We start from the raw sequence: 15,898 nt of genomic DNA, 5'->3' as shown, positions 1-15,898 counted from the left end.
ACCAGATTCGCCGATCAGGCACAAAAACTTGAGAACTTGCTGACTTGCTGATTACTGCGCAAGTGAGAACCACACTGTGTTCTCCCGTACCTTTCTGTCCGGCTGTTATGCGACTGCACCGGATCTCGGCTGTCCATTCTTTCGACGAACAGTCCAGATCGACCGCTAATGTACTTCCAGCTACAGTAATTTCCGACGCTAAATTTCGCTGCGATGCCTGCTACAGTGTTCCGTGTGGACCTTCTCCGCTCGATTTGGATCCTGTGCACGTCGTGGCTACTGCTTAATTTGCCGTTGCAGTTACAACTGCATAGGAACCCGGTCCTGTTATTTTGATCTGACCTGGAGGTATAAAGTATCATCATCCATCAACTCATTATTACTAGCAGTGTAGCATACGCGTCTTTTGGAAAAGATGTCATCCCATTTGAAGCATACGAGCTGATCAACTTTTCCTTATTCAGCAGGTGACTTTTGGCCTGTTGTATTTGATCGGTCGGAACTTGACTGTCGCTGTAGTGCACTAGCTTGAGCTAAAGAAAAGTACGTAGCAATGGCGGCTACCAGCTGTAGTGTTTTGACCATGCAGATGAAAACGTGTAACGAATAGCGATCCCTCCACTCTTCTCCCCTCTCCGCCTTTCAGTTTGTTTGGTTTACAGCCCTATATAATGCCCGTTCGCGCTCGGCAAGCACCAACTCCAAACGAACAAGGGGGAGGTTCACCCTTCACGATGGCCGCGGCAGTGACTCGCCGGGTCAATGGCGGCCTCCACGTCGAGCCCACCAACGGCAACGGCGTGGCCAACGGGGAGAACCGGCGCGACGGGGCACCAGCAGACTCGCCCGTCGCCAAGCGGATCAACGACGCCAAGGACAGTGATGTCTGGGTGGCCGTCGAGGAAGGGGACATGTCGGGGACCGGCGATGGCGACAGCAGCCGGCCGCTACTCTTCCGGACCATGAAGGTCAAGGGCAGCATCCTGCATCCTTACAGGTCTGCATGCAACTAATCGTAGCTTGCCAAAAAAATTACTAGCTACTGAAGGCTGATTGTCCAGATATGATAATGGGTTGAGCCAAAAAAAAAAAAAGATATGCTAATGGGTTTGCTCTTTATCTATCAGGTTCTTAATTCTTCTGCGACTGATCGCCATCATCGCGTTCTTCATATGGCGCATCAAGCACAAAAACCAGGATGGCGTGTGGCTCTGGGTCATGTCCATGGCTGGGGACGTCTGGTTCGGCTTCTCATGGGTCCTCAACCAGCTCCCAAAGCTCAACCCCGTCAAGCGCGTTCCAGACCTCACCGCCATCAGAGATCAGTACGATTCCTCCACCTCCAGTGAATCCAAGCTGCCTGGCATCGATGTCTTCGTCACCACCGTCGACCCAGTGGATGAGCCTATACTGTACACGGTGAACTCCATTCTCTCCATCCTTGCCGCTGACTACCCAGTGGAGAAGTATGCATGTTACCTTTCAGACGATGGTGGGACGTTAATCCACTATGAGGCAATGCTTGAAGTTGCAAAATTTGCTACGTTATGGATCCCCTTTTGTCGAAAGCATAGCATAGAGCCCAGAGCACCAGAGAACTACTTTGAGGTGAAGAGGCGACCATACATGGGAAGTATGCAAGAAGAATTCATGAGTGACCACAGGCGTGTGCGCAGAGAATATGAAGAATTCAAGGTGAGGATAGACTCCCTTTTTAACACCATTCAACAACGATCTGAGGCTTACACTGGCAAGAACACGGAAGAAAATGGTGTGAAGGCAACTTGGATGGCCGATGGGACACAGTGGCCTGGCACATGGATTGAGCAAGCTGAGAACCATAGAAAAGGACAACATGCTGGAATTGTTCAGGTATAAGTGGTATAAGTACCACCCTTAATTTCGTAACTGATTTTCTCTAAAGGATTTGTCAACAAGAAATGATTGGGAACCAACATGCTCTTTCTTTCACAGGTCATACTAAACCATCCGAGCCATAAACCACAACTCGGATTGCCGTCAAGCATTGACAATCCATTTGACTTTAGCAACGTTGACATGCGCCTTCCCATGCTCGTCTACTTGTCCCGCCAGAAGCGCCCTGGCTATAACCACCAAAAGAAGGCTGGTGCCATGAATGTGTTGCTCCGTGTCTCCGCCTTGCTCTCCAATGCACCCTTTGTCATCAACTTCGACTGCGACCACTACATCAACAACTCGCAGGCCCTGCGTGCAGCGATGTGCTTTATGCTCGACCCGCGCGATGCCCAGAACACCGCCTTTGTCCAATTTCCGCAACGCTTCGACGACGTCGATCCAACAGATCGGTATGCCAACCACAACCGTGTCTTCTTTGATGGCACCATGCTCTCCCTCAATGGCCTACAAGGGCCCTCCTACCTTGGCACCGGTTGTATGTTTCGTCGTGTCGCGCTATACGGTATGGAGCCACCGCGATGGGGATCGGGCGACATCAAGGTAACAGGCACGGCCAAAGAATTTGGTAAGTCAATACTGTTCACAAACTCGACGCTAGATGGCGCGAACCAAGAACAGTCGTCTATCACACCAATGTTGTTCGATGAGTCGATCAACACTGAGCTGACTACCCTGATGAATTGTGCCTACGAGGATGGCACTTCATGGGGGAGAGATGTTGGGTGGGTGTACAACATTGCAACAGAGGACGTGGTGACCGGATTTCGCATGCACCGTCAAGGCTGGCGCTCCTTGTATTGCTCCATGGAACCAGCCGCGTTCCGTGGCACTGCGCCGATCAACCTCACCGAGCGTCTCCTCCAAATATTGCGGTGGTCAGGTGGCTCCCTTGAGATGTTCTTCTCCCACAGCAATGCACTCCTTGCAGGTCGTCGGATGCACCCCCTGCAGCGGATCGCGTACCTCAACATGTCGACCTATCCGATCGTCACGGTATTCATCCTGGCCTACAACCTCTTCCCGGTGATGTGGGTGATCTCTGAGCGATTCTACATCCAAAGGCCATTCGGCCCGTACATACTATACCTTATCGCGATCATCGCGATGATGCACGTGATCGGCATGTTCGAGGTGAGATGGGCAGGCATCACCTTGCTCGACTGGTGCCGCAACGAGCAATTCTACATGATCGGCGCGACTGGAGTGTACCCGACGGCGGTGCTGTACGTGGCGCTGAAGCTGATCACGGGGAAGGGGATACACTTCAGGCTCACGTCGAAGCAGACAGCGGCCTGCTCCGCCGACAAGTTCGCCGACTTGTACGCCGTGAGGTGGGTGCCTCTGCTGATCCCCACCATCGCAGTCTTGCTTGTGAATGTCGCGGCCGTTGGGATGGCAGTCGGCAAGGCAGCAACGTGGGGGTTGTTCACGGAGCAGGCACGGCACGCTATGCTCGGGATGGTCTTCAACGTGTGGATTCTCCTGCTCCTCTACCCGTTTGCACTTGGGATCATGGGACGCTGGGGGAAGAAACCTTCCATCCTGTTTCTTCTGCTGGTGATGGCCGTTGGTACAGTTGCGATCGCGTATGTCAACTTCCGTGCCACGTACCCGACAGGATGGTCAGAAATTGCAACTTCTCTCGGTAGAGCAGAATCAGTGACCGGGTCATCTGGGTAGATTTATATAGTTCATTTTGATAATGCGTCACTGCACACTCGGTGCAGTGGTTTGGTTGTATTTAGCTGTGATGGTAGCTCAAGTAAGGGTTGTATTCATCCAACGTGAGACGTTGACATGAAAATTTTTAAGATTTTTGTTGTCCCTTACTTTTTAATTTTTAACTACAGCCCATCAAAAATCTATATAAAGATCACCTCTTGTGCTTGTAATTCTGTTTTATTGATAATAAGAGTTGCCTTCCGTAGTTTTTTTTAACGTAAAATCGTTAATTCAGCCTTGCACCAGATCTTTTGTACATGTCACGTATTTCTCTCTTTCCTTTCAATTACACATACCGGTTTTTCGATTAAGAAAATACGACATGATCACAATCTTATAAAAATCTTGTATAAATAGTCCTATAAAATGCTGCGCGCTCGACGTCGCTCGATGCGTCTGCCGTTGCTCGCCACGCGCTGGTGCTGCCACAGCAACGTGTCGTTTAGTCGCTCGCCCCATCGCACCTCCGCACGTGCTCCTGCTGCTAGTGCTAGGGGCAGCTCCTCGACAGTTGGCACTCAGTCACGCGCCGACAGTTGGTACCCAGCCGTGCAGACGCCGCAGATCAGGAACAGTAGATCCCGTGTGTCCACAGCATGAGGCTACAGCCGATACCGCCTGGTCTGCGCACTCTGATTTTTGGGCTGAAAACTGCTAAACGCGCAATGATCAGAGTACCAGGGTTTGTGCACCTCAGTTCTTTTTTGGCTGAAAATTGCTACGTGCACCCACAACGTACCAGGAAATTGTTTTTTAGAACCTACTACATTTTTTTATCTGTAATTTTTCTCCACTGTATCATCATTAAATTTATTGACATTGAGAAGTTCAATGACAAGATCAGTTTTTCTACATGACAGATTTAGATGAAATTTGTTCTTATACCAGTAGTCATACAAAAGATGTTACTTACAAAACTAGCAAACATATCAAATGACAAATAATGTGAATTGGATGAAAAAGCTCTGTTCTCCATAGAACATAGTTAGTCTACAGATGTTCTGCATGAATCACTAATGAGACTACTGCCACCTCATTATGGACGAAATTGGAGACATTATACATGAAAAAAATCACCAATAAATTGCACCTTAAAGAACATATGTACACGATTTGCATGGTAGAAGATACCTCTATCTACTCTCATCTTAATAAGTTTAATTCGTTCACCATTGATATTAAGAAGTTAGACTATCTACTCTCATCTTAATGAGTGTAATTCACTCATCATTGATATTAAGAAGTTAGACGTGAAAATTGATGATGAAAATAAGGTTATTCTTCTTGTTGCCTCTTTGCCTATTACCTTTAAACATTTCGAGAAAATTATGCTTTATAGCAGTCATTACTCTTAGTTTTGATAATATTAAATCAAATTTGTTGTCCAAAGAAAAAAATTGATGTTGATTCTCGTTCTGAAGTTAAATCGAGGGCTTAATTGCTAGAGGTAGATCATGAAATAAAGTTAATTCTTCTGTATCAAAGTGCAGGTCTAAATCAAGAATAATATATCCATATTTTTATGTTACTGAACAAATCATGATATTTCTCAGTGCTTAAAGTTGAAAAACAATAAGAAAGCAGTAATAAGACTAAAAAAATATGTTGAGGTTAGTTTTGTTGCAAATGGATCTAAATGTAAGGCTCTAACCAACACTATTAATTTGGTGAATCAAACTATTTGGATTATTGATTTAGCTTGCACTTTTCATATATGTATATTTAAAGAGTTGTTTTCTACTTATGATCATGTTGGTAGTGGTGAAGCCGTGGTTGGTGATGAGTCTCCATTTGAAATTATTGGAATGAGTTCTATTCAAATCAAAATCCATGATGTTATTGGCTGGACCCTAATAAATGTTCGTCATGTTCCCATAATGAAAAGAAATCACCATAGAATATTTGGGATATAAATATGTTGATGAAAATGGTGTTCTTAAGATTTAAAAGGCAATTTTGTTGTAATGAAATCTAGTAGAATCAATAGTCTTTATCACTTGCAAATATCTACAGTTATAGGTTATGTAGTTGTTTCTACTGTTGTATCGTATCCTCACATCACCAAACTTTGGCATATGTGTTTGTGTCATATAAGTGAGAAATGTATGTATCTAATATGCAAGAAAGGTCTTTTAAATAATATTTACAAACTTGATTTATGTGAGCTTTGTATTTTTGGCAAACAAAAGAGGGTCATTTTTAGTATTGTAACTCGTCAAGCTAAAGAAATTCTTGATTATATTCACTCTGATCATTAGAGAAAGTCTAAGTTTCTTTCTTTTAGTGGATGTGAGTATGTGATAAAATCCATTGATGATTTTTCTCTTAAAGTTTGGATTTATTTTTGTAAACGTAATAATGAAGCCCTTTCAGTATTTCAGAAGTGGAAATTTTTGGTGAAAAACCAAACTGATAGAAAAATCAAGAAACTTAGAACTGATATTTGATTGGAATTTTGTAGCTGTGAGCTTGATAAATTTTGTACTAATCACGGTATTCCAAGTTATTTTACTGTTCAAGAAACTCATCAACAAAATAGCGTGGCAGAGCGTATGAATCACCCTCTTCTAGAAAGAGCATGTTGCATGCTTTCAAATGCATGTCTATGAAATAAGCTTGCTTTGTGAGCCAAGACTATTTCTACTGCTTGTTATTTGATCAATAGCTCCCTAATTTCCACCATTAACTTTTAGGTTCCAAAAGAGGTTTGGTCAGGTAAACCAGTTGATTATTGCAATTTAAGAATTTTTTGTAGTTCTACTTATGCTCATATTAGCACAGAGAAATTAAAGTCTAGAGCAAAAAAATTAACCGCACAGATAAAAGATTAATAAATAAAATAGGGCATACTAATTCCTTGAAACCTACCGACCTACACCCACACGTCTCTCTTTCCTAGAATTTTTTCCAGGCAAGCACACCCCCTTTATCTCCCTCTACCTTTCCTCCTAGGGATGTCAACGGGGAATTACCCATGGGGAATGATTCCCCATCCCCATACCCATCCCCATCCCCGTCCCCGCCTCTGCTTGTGGGGACTATTTTCTCTCCATCACTATCCCTGCGTAGGGAATGGCGACCCGACGAGAAACTCGTCCCCACTAACAATTGAAGAGCCAGCTGCCCACCTAGGTCTCTCCCGCATCCATTAGCCCACCTAGCCACTAGGCCGTAGCGCCCTAGCCTGGTCCACCCCGCCAGGCTCCCTCGTGCACTCCCACCTTAGCTGGGCTACGCGCCTAGCTCCCGCTTGGGCCAGCCATGCACGCCTGGGCTGCCACCGCTGAGCCGAAATGGGTCCCCGCGGGAAGACAGAGATGAGAAATGCTTACCCATACCCATCCCTGCTAGACCCGACGGGGATATGATTTCTACCATTTGTATCCCCGCGAGGGGGAAAATCTCCCCGTCCACATCCCCTAATAGGGGAATTCCCCACGAGGAATCGGGTATCGAGTCCCCATTGACATCCCTATTTCCTCTTCCCAATCACGGCAACGACACATGGCAATGGAAATCTAACTCTCTTTGTGAAATTAACTCCAATCTTAATTCTTCTCTCCATAGATAGTTGCTTTGCAAATTCTCAAAAATAAATATATTGGCAATGAATAGGTGCGCTGCCTCCAACCTCAATCTCTCATCTATTTTTTATCGGATGTTTTCCTTCTCATATCTCACGCATTGTTCTCCACTACTATGCATTGGCGTCGATTGAAGACTTGGAGTTGGTCAATTTGAGATTGGGGAGTAGGGACGCTGCCGCGTTTCATAGCTGAGCAGAGTAGCCAGAATCACATGTGTCGCCACCCTATGTTTCTACTACATAAGAAAGACTCGGTCGACTGGCTACAATAGCATTGGAAAATGATATTTTGCAGAAGTTTGCATATGAAGATTTAATTGAAGATTTTATATTAAGAAATGCTAGGTGCATGCCACGTTTCACCTAAAAGATCGATTATAGCTGTTAAGACTAGAGTTCTAAGATATGCTTTTTTGGCACGATGTAAATCCTAGAAAAAGCTATGTTATCATTGTACTAACTAAATAAATTTGGAAGTATATTTTCTATACTCTTTTCCGCAATATACCTTTCCTTATAGGTAGAGCCTAATTTTAAATTTTGCATTGAGCCTCCAATTTCTCAGGTACGGCATTAATTCCATCCCGAAAATGCATTTCGTTCTTCTCAGCCTTTTCAGGCAATACAATATACAGCTTGAGTGCATGGATGAGTCAAGAGGGTAGTACGATCATACCCTGGTTGCCGGCCGCCGGATTCAAGCAGCGGGTGCATGATCAGGGCACCCCAAGAATGAGTATAGAAGTCTACACATGCTGGTGCATGTGGCCGATGGGGGAGCCACCGCGACCAGGGGCTGATCCAGTCCAATGTCAGGGTAGGGGCTGATCCAGTCCAATGTCAGGGTGTGCTGGGCCTCTGTTATTGGATCAAATTTATAGTTTATAGGTTGAAATGATGTTTTTTTTTTTAATTTTTTTTCTTTCTTTCTCCTAAGCTTCCTGAGCTTGTGAGCTAAAATAATATATTTTTTAAAAAATTTTCTCTATCTTTCTCTAGGCTTCCTGAGCTGGACCCGTGCTGCAGCCCCCAGCACGGCCCTTGGATCCGCCCTTGGCCGCAACAGGACTGGCAGGAGTAGAAGAGCGGACGGCCGATCAAGGCATTGAGAGCTGATGGCGCGAAGGCGGTACGGTGGGGGGAGCGGGACCGTGGTAGGAAGTTGGTTTCAAATGTGTCTCCAAACTCCATAGAACTATTGCGTAGCCCGCTAGGCCATCGCCAATCTTTTTCCCCCGATTTGATCGACCCACGGCCCTCCTACGCCAACCATGCCAAGCCCTCACTCCCCAGCCCATTTCTCCATCACAACCCTCTTGTTTAGAGTCCAAAAGGACAAACACACGGCCCACCCCTCCTAACAGCGCCCATCGCCTCCCTCCTCCTCACTCCTGACCTTGTAAGCGAATTCTATAATAACTAATCTTATAAAAAATTCTTTCCCATACGATGACACATGTTCACTCCCTCTCTCTTTTTTAACTCAGTCATTGAATAACAGGATGGATGATATTGATGAGGTTTCATAAGAGTCTTTTCAGACAGAGTGCTATAGAATTTACTTCCACTTATTTTTGCCTCCCATACTCCCCCAGTCCCAGCCCCAGCCCCCTCTCCTCGAGCAGATGTCGCTTGCAACAATGACTTCCGAGTTCCAACGGCGAGGCGCTTGGCCTACCTCGCCCGTGCCGAGAAGCACGTCGCCGTGTCCGTGTTCCCGCGCAGCCGCGTACACCAACGCCACCAAGCAGATGTGGAGTTCAGGCGGGCAGCGCTGGCTCGCCGGCCAGTCGCCACCCGGTAACTGTCCTTCCTCGGTCGGGCAGCTCTCGCCGAGCAGCAAACTAGGCGCCGCACTGCATGGACTACACAACGCCGCACTGGCGTCGGTTTGTGTCTGCTCACTATACAGATGCCGGAGTGGAAATGGTTGTTGGTTGATCAAGGCCAGGCCAGCTCCCTAATTCCCTTAGCCGTAGGGTACGTGCCGGCGCTCTGCCGGGCCCAAAGCTCTCTGGTCGTTAGCTGGTATCTCCTTCGTCGGCTACGTCTCACCGACACTTGCAACTGGCATCAGCGTCATCGTGCAGCCTACCTCGCACGAAAAGAAATCGAGAGCACGAAAGAATAGGACTGGGAGCGGCCAGTAGTGGACGCAATGATGCAGCACGGCAGACTAGATCGCCAAGCACCTGATGAGCGCCGAGAGCACGCACGCACGCGAGCAAAGCTGGACGGCAACGGCTCAGCTGATGGTATATCTATTAATGCTTATCTGGATCTTGTGATCTTCCTAACTGAAGGGTCAGATGTGATGTATCGTCTGCTCCGGAATCTGACCCAATCGATCGATCGATGCGGCGGCAGGAAGGTAGGTGCGGTGACCAACCGCCAGCGATGAGAACGCGACGCGGATGTACGACCCGTCATACGCTGAGACGTAGGAATTATGCATGTATTCTTCATGGGGCCTTAATTCGAACTGATGCTATAACAATTCTAAATATATACCTTTGGATTTGTGTGACGTTTGAATCTACTAGATTGCAACTGCTTGGTACCTTTGGCTGAGTTTGCATCTGCTTCCATACAGGTGATCTTTAGATGGGACATATTGGTCCTTGGTTTAGAAGAAAGAGGAGCAGCATCACATACCTTTTGCATGCCGTCTTTGGAGACTACAGCTATGGAAATTTCCACCTAAGTATGGGTAGATATTCAGTTTAGTGTGGTGGATTATGGCTATTTTGTTACCATATGTTTTGACAGCCTAAGGCTGCTGTGTTGTAATAAGGACGGCCATGTGTATCGTGGTACCATGTGTTTTACGTACATCATGTTCATAAATAACCATGTTTGAATGCCGTGAGCTTTGATCTTATACAGTTATACTTAATTAAGGTGCCCATATATAATTAAGACATAAATTATCCAAAAGGAAGCTTTTGGATGACGAATTCCGAAGGGGTTGCATTCCATAGCTTATATAAAAGGTTTAGCCTTTAGATAATGGATTCTAAAGGGATTGTATTTCTATGTGCCAAAGCATGCGCTGCATCAGTGCGCCCCTACAGGTGGACATCTCGATCCAAATGTTCTAAGGTTTCTAAAATCATGTAGGGTCAACATCCTATTTCAGCTAAAATGTATCCATTGTCTATGCTAACTACGTACTCCAAAGATTGGTCAATCCATAAAATGCTACCCGTGTCTCTATGACAGTGGTCCATGGCCCACATGTCATAGAGAGAGCAAGTGGAATGCATTACTTGAAATTTTCCTTGTCTATGTGTCTATTACTAACAGTCACAGTAAACTTAAAAATACACATATATAGATCGAACCAGATCTTGAAGGGGCATGTCTTGAACGGAATCATCACATGCAGAAGAAAAATAATGCATGCATATTATATAAATAAATAAACACATGGACTTGCATAGCAAACATAGATCAGAGATCAGAATTCACAGCAGAACAAACTAATCATCCCATCAAACAAACAGACAAACATAAACCGTGTGGCGACTCAACATTCCTCTTCCAAGGTAGAATGTCATGTCTACAGTCATTACTTCGATAGTGGAAGATAACGAAATACCAGCACACCATAGTAGCATATAACAGAAGCAATGTAGGGCAACTGACAAAAAGTCACCAACACTTAAGGTTACTTCATGAATGAAGTACCATTAAGGTTATTTAACATGGTTCTGAAAGACATAAGATACAAATTCCCTGCCTAAGGGCATGTCAGCAGGTCGGGTTTGACTACAACTACTTGAAATGCGTTTGGATAACATCCTTTTTCGATTGGGTATGGCGGTTGGGTAGGTCAAACCGCGAGTACGAGATAACTCAGAGGCACTGTAATACCGTTGCTATTTCTTTTCGCACGCCTCGCTTCATACGGAGTACCTGATATCATCTATCACTTCAATCCAGCAAGATCAATTCTTTCGTTCGCGGTTTGATAGCTAGGAAAGCATAAGATAAGTGAGAGCTTCTTTTCTTTCCTTTGAATAGAACCAGTCGGAGCACGTAGGAATGCCGACCACTACATAAGCCACGTCTCATTCTATCCCATCCTATCTCTTAATCTTCTGGTTGGACCTCATAGTACTCCTACACGATTTGGGTCTCAAATTGAGTTCCATCTCTAGGTTTTCGGCTCAACTCCTTCATTTTGTCTTGAGTTTGGAAATAGTTGACATCTAAGCCTTGCCTCTATATAACGATGAGATAGCAAGTATGAATACAAATGTACTTAGGCAAATTCCATGACCGTGGTGATCTTCACGCCCAGGGGAACAACCTCAGGCAGAGGGTCAGTTGTGGTGATCATGGGTGCAGTGGCAAGCTCCTACACGGATGAAGCATGGGGAGTAGTCTCTCCCGAACGGAGATTTATCTGGCTGAAAAGTCAAAAACATGTTTAGGTATAGTGATTTGTGTAATTGTATTGGAGTATGCATGTCTTGTTAATTTTGCGAAATGACATCTCACCATTTGTATAGTTTGAGTCATGGTAGATATACATTTGGCTCATTATATGTCATGGTAAACTTAGCTTTGAAGAAAAGGGTATTTAAGTATTTCGGCTGTGGCAATGCTGATAATTTGTGGCTTTTTAGGCTAAACTTGTAGAAAGAATTATTAAAAATAATTCTTTTTCTATTGGAAATGTGGCACTCTTGTATTTAGGTCCTTGGCAATAATATGGACTTGCCCATGAGTCTTTGGGCTAGGTCAGTTTGGACTGGTTTGTGTATTGGTTATGTCGCATTGTGATTTTTCCAAAAAATGAGGGGCTTTTATGCAAATAGCTCTGTCTTGGAAAAGTCAAATGACTTGTTTGGAATTTTTGTGAAAGGTTTGGGTCCTTTTCAAAATTCTCCTTGAAAGGATAATGATGTAGCCTAGAATGGGTGAATATGCGTTTTAATAAAACTTCGATACCTTTTACTATTTGGACTAAACTTACAGCAGAAATAAACTAACAGATTTTTCACAATTGAAAAATCTAAATATGTTAGGCTCAACTAGTGCATAATCACCCTAAATAAGTGTGAATGTTACAATCCTATGGTGTGATAAAGATTATTCAAATCTAGCAAGATATGCAAGAAAACTGTAATCAAAAGGCCTGAAACTATTGTTCAACGGAAGTTCCAGTACTATTTGTCGGATGTTCCGATTTTACTATTAATCGAAAGTTCCGGTACTGTTCATCATAAGTTCCAATTTTACTGTTCATCAGATGTCCCAATACTGTTCATCGAAACTTCCGATCAGCTCAAAAAACATATTTTAATATCACAAAATTAACTCAATGTACATACAAATAAGAATACAAATATGGATATCAAAGTAATAAACAAGAGTAAAAAAATACAGAGATAAATGATTTGTTACCGAAATTTAGATATCCACCAATATCCTATATCTCTGTTGTGGAAGCTCAGTCACACTTGAGCCAGGTGTTTTCCAACCCTTTTCCTCACGAGGTTGCACACATGCACTCCTCGCCTTCACTATGGCCAACTCTTCCTCCACTCCGAAAATGGTGAGTTCCGTAACCACTTTTGGGCCTCTCATAATCTTCACTTAAGGAGATCGTCGGTAATCCACCACTGATTCATCTAAGAGACAGTGGTCTCCAAAGGTAACAAACTCCCGAACCACGTACAATCAACACCAATTGCTCAAACACACGCAACTAATGCGACACGTGCAAGCAACCTAAGCTCCACACACCTCACTCTATCCTCACTAAGCCACAAAAGCTTGATTTTCACAAATTCTTAATAGAGACGGGAGGGGAGCACTCAAAGGTGGAATACCAAGTTCTAATATCTCCCGCAAGCACCACAAAGGCAGCAAAAACCACCTCAAAGCTTTGCCCCCATGCAAGGAGGCAAATGATTATTTATACTCCACTCTAAAGAACTAGTCGTTACAGGTATTCTGGCTTAACCTAGAACTTTTGGGTCCTAAGTCGGAACTTTTGGTTAACATCGTTCTCCTAGTCAAAAGATAATTGACCTTGAAACTTTTGATCCAAAACTGAAACTTCCGGTTACATGAGAAAACTAAAACCGAGAGCTTCCTTTCGGGTTGAAGCCGAAACCGACTAACTCGGAACTTTCGGTCCAAAATCGGAACTTCCGAGATCAGCACAGCTAAGCCTCTAAAAACGGCGATAGCTTTTGATCCCGATATCCGATTTCGACAATTTTAAACTCTATGGGAAGTTTATTCAGAGGGCTACACATCCCTACTTAATTCATGATCTCAATTACATTGGATCAAATCTAGAAACACTTCTAAGACCGATTCAAACACTTTCACCAATTTTTCAAAGCTTAATCCCCTAAGATTAAACTAGGAACCACATGGAATATACCAAACACTACTAAGGTTTGGCTACAAATATTTTTCGCCACTAAGACCGACAATACAAAAGGGTTAAATCTAAAACACATTTTAGATACTCTGGATTCCTAAAACAAACTCTCAACACAAACATATCCCGCACTAAGCATGGTTTGAGCACTCAACACAATAATCAAGCAACACTTTTGACAGCCCCTCTTGATAGTATGGCTATCGATCATATAGCCCGGTTTACCACCAAACTTCTTGAAACCGACAAAACTAGAAAACCTATCTAGTTATACCTTCGCCTTGAGCAATTCGGCCGGACTTGATGAACACATCATCCAAACCCTGATGCTTCTCATAGATCTTCAAGGTTTGTCATCACTTCTCTTCATCTTGATGATGATGATCATCCTCGATTCCTACTTTGATCTTCACTTGATCTCGGGAAACTCAATGAAGCACACTTGATTGCTTCCTATGCACCAAGCGTAGAAAACTTCTCTCTTTTCATCATCTTCATCCGGTTCACCACTTGTCATGAACCGCGAGCATCAAGCACAGAAGTTATCCACTAAACTTATCTTGATCTTACTCTTTCAACTTGGCATATTGAATATCTTAATTCAATTCATGCCTTTTATGGAACCTAACCCTAACTCACTCCTAAGCACAAAGCACATAGGTTAGTCCATAAAATTTAATTGACAACTTCATACCTTAAGTCACACTACTACAAAACCATAGATCACTGCCGGTTGTAAAAGGCCTTTCACTGTCGATTTTGCATCTGGTAGTGATTGGTCGGTAGTGAAAGTCTACGCCAATAAAAAACGAGCTAGCTCTGTTGCCGCCACCATAGACACTGCCCCCACCACCCGCTCTCCATCGCATGGTCGGTCACGCACACGTGTCTCTCTGTTGCTTGGTCTTCGACCTCCTCGGCTCCAACGGCCGCAAGCGCTACTACCTCATATGCCACCGCTGGCTTGCTGTCGAGGCCGCCTCCCCCCTCCACCTCACGCTCGACATAGCTCTGGCCCAGGTTGTAGGAAACCAACGTTTTGGGCGGCTCAATATTCCGAGACTATCGCTGTTGCTATGAATACAAGCACGCACAATGTGGCCCAACAATTGAACATCTCGGCAAAATACAATGAGTAGGTACCAAAATCCAGAAGCAGCAAAGAATTCACACGACAATCATCAAACAGCTCCCAAATGCATCATACAACGAAGAACAACACGAATCGCATGCAAACATTCAAGTCCAAATGACATGCATACATTAACATGACTAGTATGATCCACACGAAAACAACTTCAAGATAACTTGAGCAGAATATTTACAAGTGATGCCTGCAAAGACCACACCAGCGCCTCCAGCCCCACGCAGCATAGCTCGGGCCTCCTGAGCATGTCGGCGGCGAGGTGGCGCAGGTCCACCGCTGACGCCACCTCCAACCCGTACCCGGCCCTCAGCTTGGTCACGTTGTTGCGGACCCTGACACCCACGAAGGTGAACCAGCCATCGCCGAGGAAGCCAAACAGTGACTCCAGGACGTAGTCAGCGTGGATGGTATGGAAGACGAGGCAACGTCGGTCGACGTAGATATGAAGGAGATAATACAGAGGGAGAGCCGAGCAAAATATCTTTGGATCCAAATGTGAGGGCGAGCCAAAACTAAAATTGATCAAAATTTCTGGGTCCGGACGGACTATCAGTGGGGCTTCGTAGCTAGAACCGACACTGATAGTCAGTATCAATGCCGGTTTATAACACGAACCAACACTGATTCCGACTATCAGTGCTAGTTCTTAACAACTCCAGCATGGTTCAGGTGCGGAAGATTAAGAATCGGTAGTGATACATTTTTATTGTCGATTCTTGCACAACCGACAGTGATGAACCGCCATCTATGATTGGTTTTATAGTAGTGTCACTTGATCTTCACAAGTAACTTGAGCTTCACTCTTATTGTTAATCTTTATATAAAACTTAACCTCACTCACTGTTAAGTACATAGCATATGAGTTAGTCCATAAAACTCAATTGATAATCTCCTACCTTTAGTTACTTGTTCTCCACTAGTAACTTAGCATTTATACTTATTATAAATCTTCTCCTTTATCTTATAAGCATCACCTAGAACTCATTAATCTTGATACATCTCTTTTAATCGTATGGCATTTCTCAATGAATCTATACTCAATCATCTATATATCACCTATGTAACAACATATTAACCATTTTCAACACAATTGTTAGTC

General features: G+C 44.2%; 1 protein-coding gene across 1 annotated transcript; it reads left to right on the top strand.

Annotated features, from left to right (window-relative positions):
* Positions 1 to 695: 695 nt before the first annotated feature.
* Positions 696 to 3,827, top strand: LOC133891037 (mixed-linked glucan synthase 4-like). Its single transcript, XM_062331726.1, has 3 exons — positions 696 to 997; positions 1,128 to 1,872; positions 1,975 to 3,827. The coding sequence occupies exons 1-3, from the start codon at positions 735 to 737 to the stop codon at positions 3,616 to 3,618; spliced, it is 2,652 nt and encodes an 883-aa protein (XP_062187710.1). The 5' UTR covers positions 696 to 734; the 3' UTR covers positions 3,619 to 3,827.
* The last annotated feature ends 12,071 nt before the right edge of the window (positions 3,828 to 15,898 follow it).

The sequence above is a fragment of the Phragmites australis genome, chromosome 14, assembly GCF_958298935.1.
Source record: "Phragmites australis chromosome 14, lpPhrAust1.1, whole genome shotgun sequence".
Classification (NCBI taxonomy): Eukaryota; Viridiplantae; Streptophyta; class Magnoliopsida; order Poales; family Poaceae; genus Phragmites; species Phragmites australis.
Note: the sequence above shows the minus strand (reverse complement) of the source record. Positions and strands in the feature narration are given on the sequence as shown.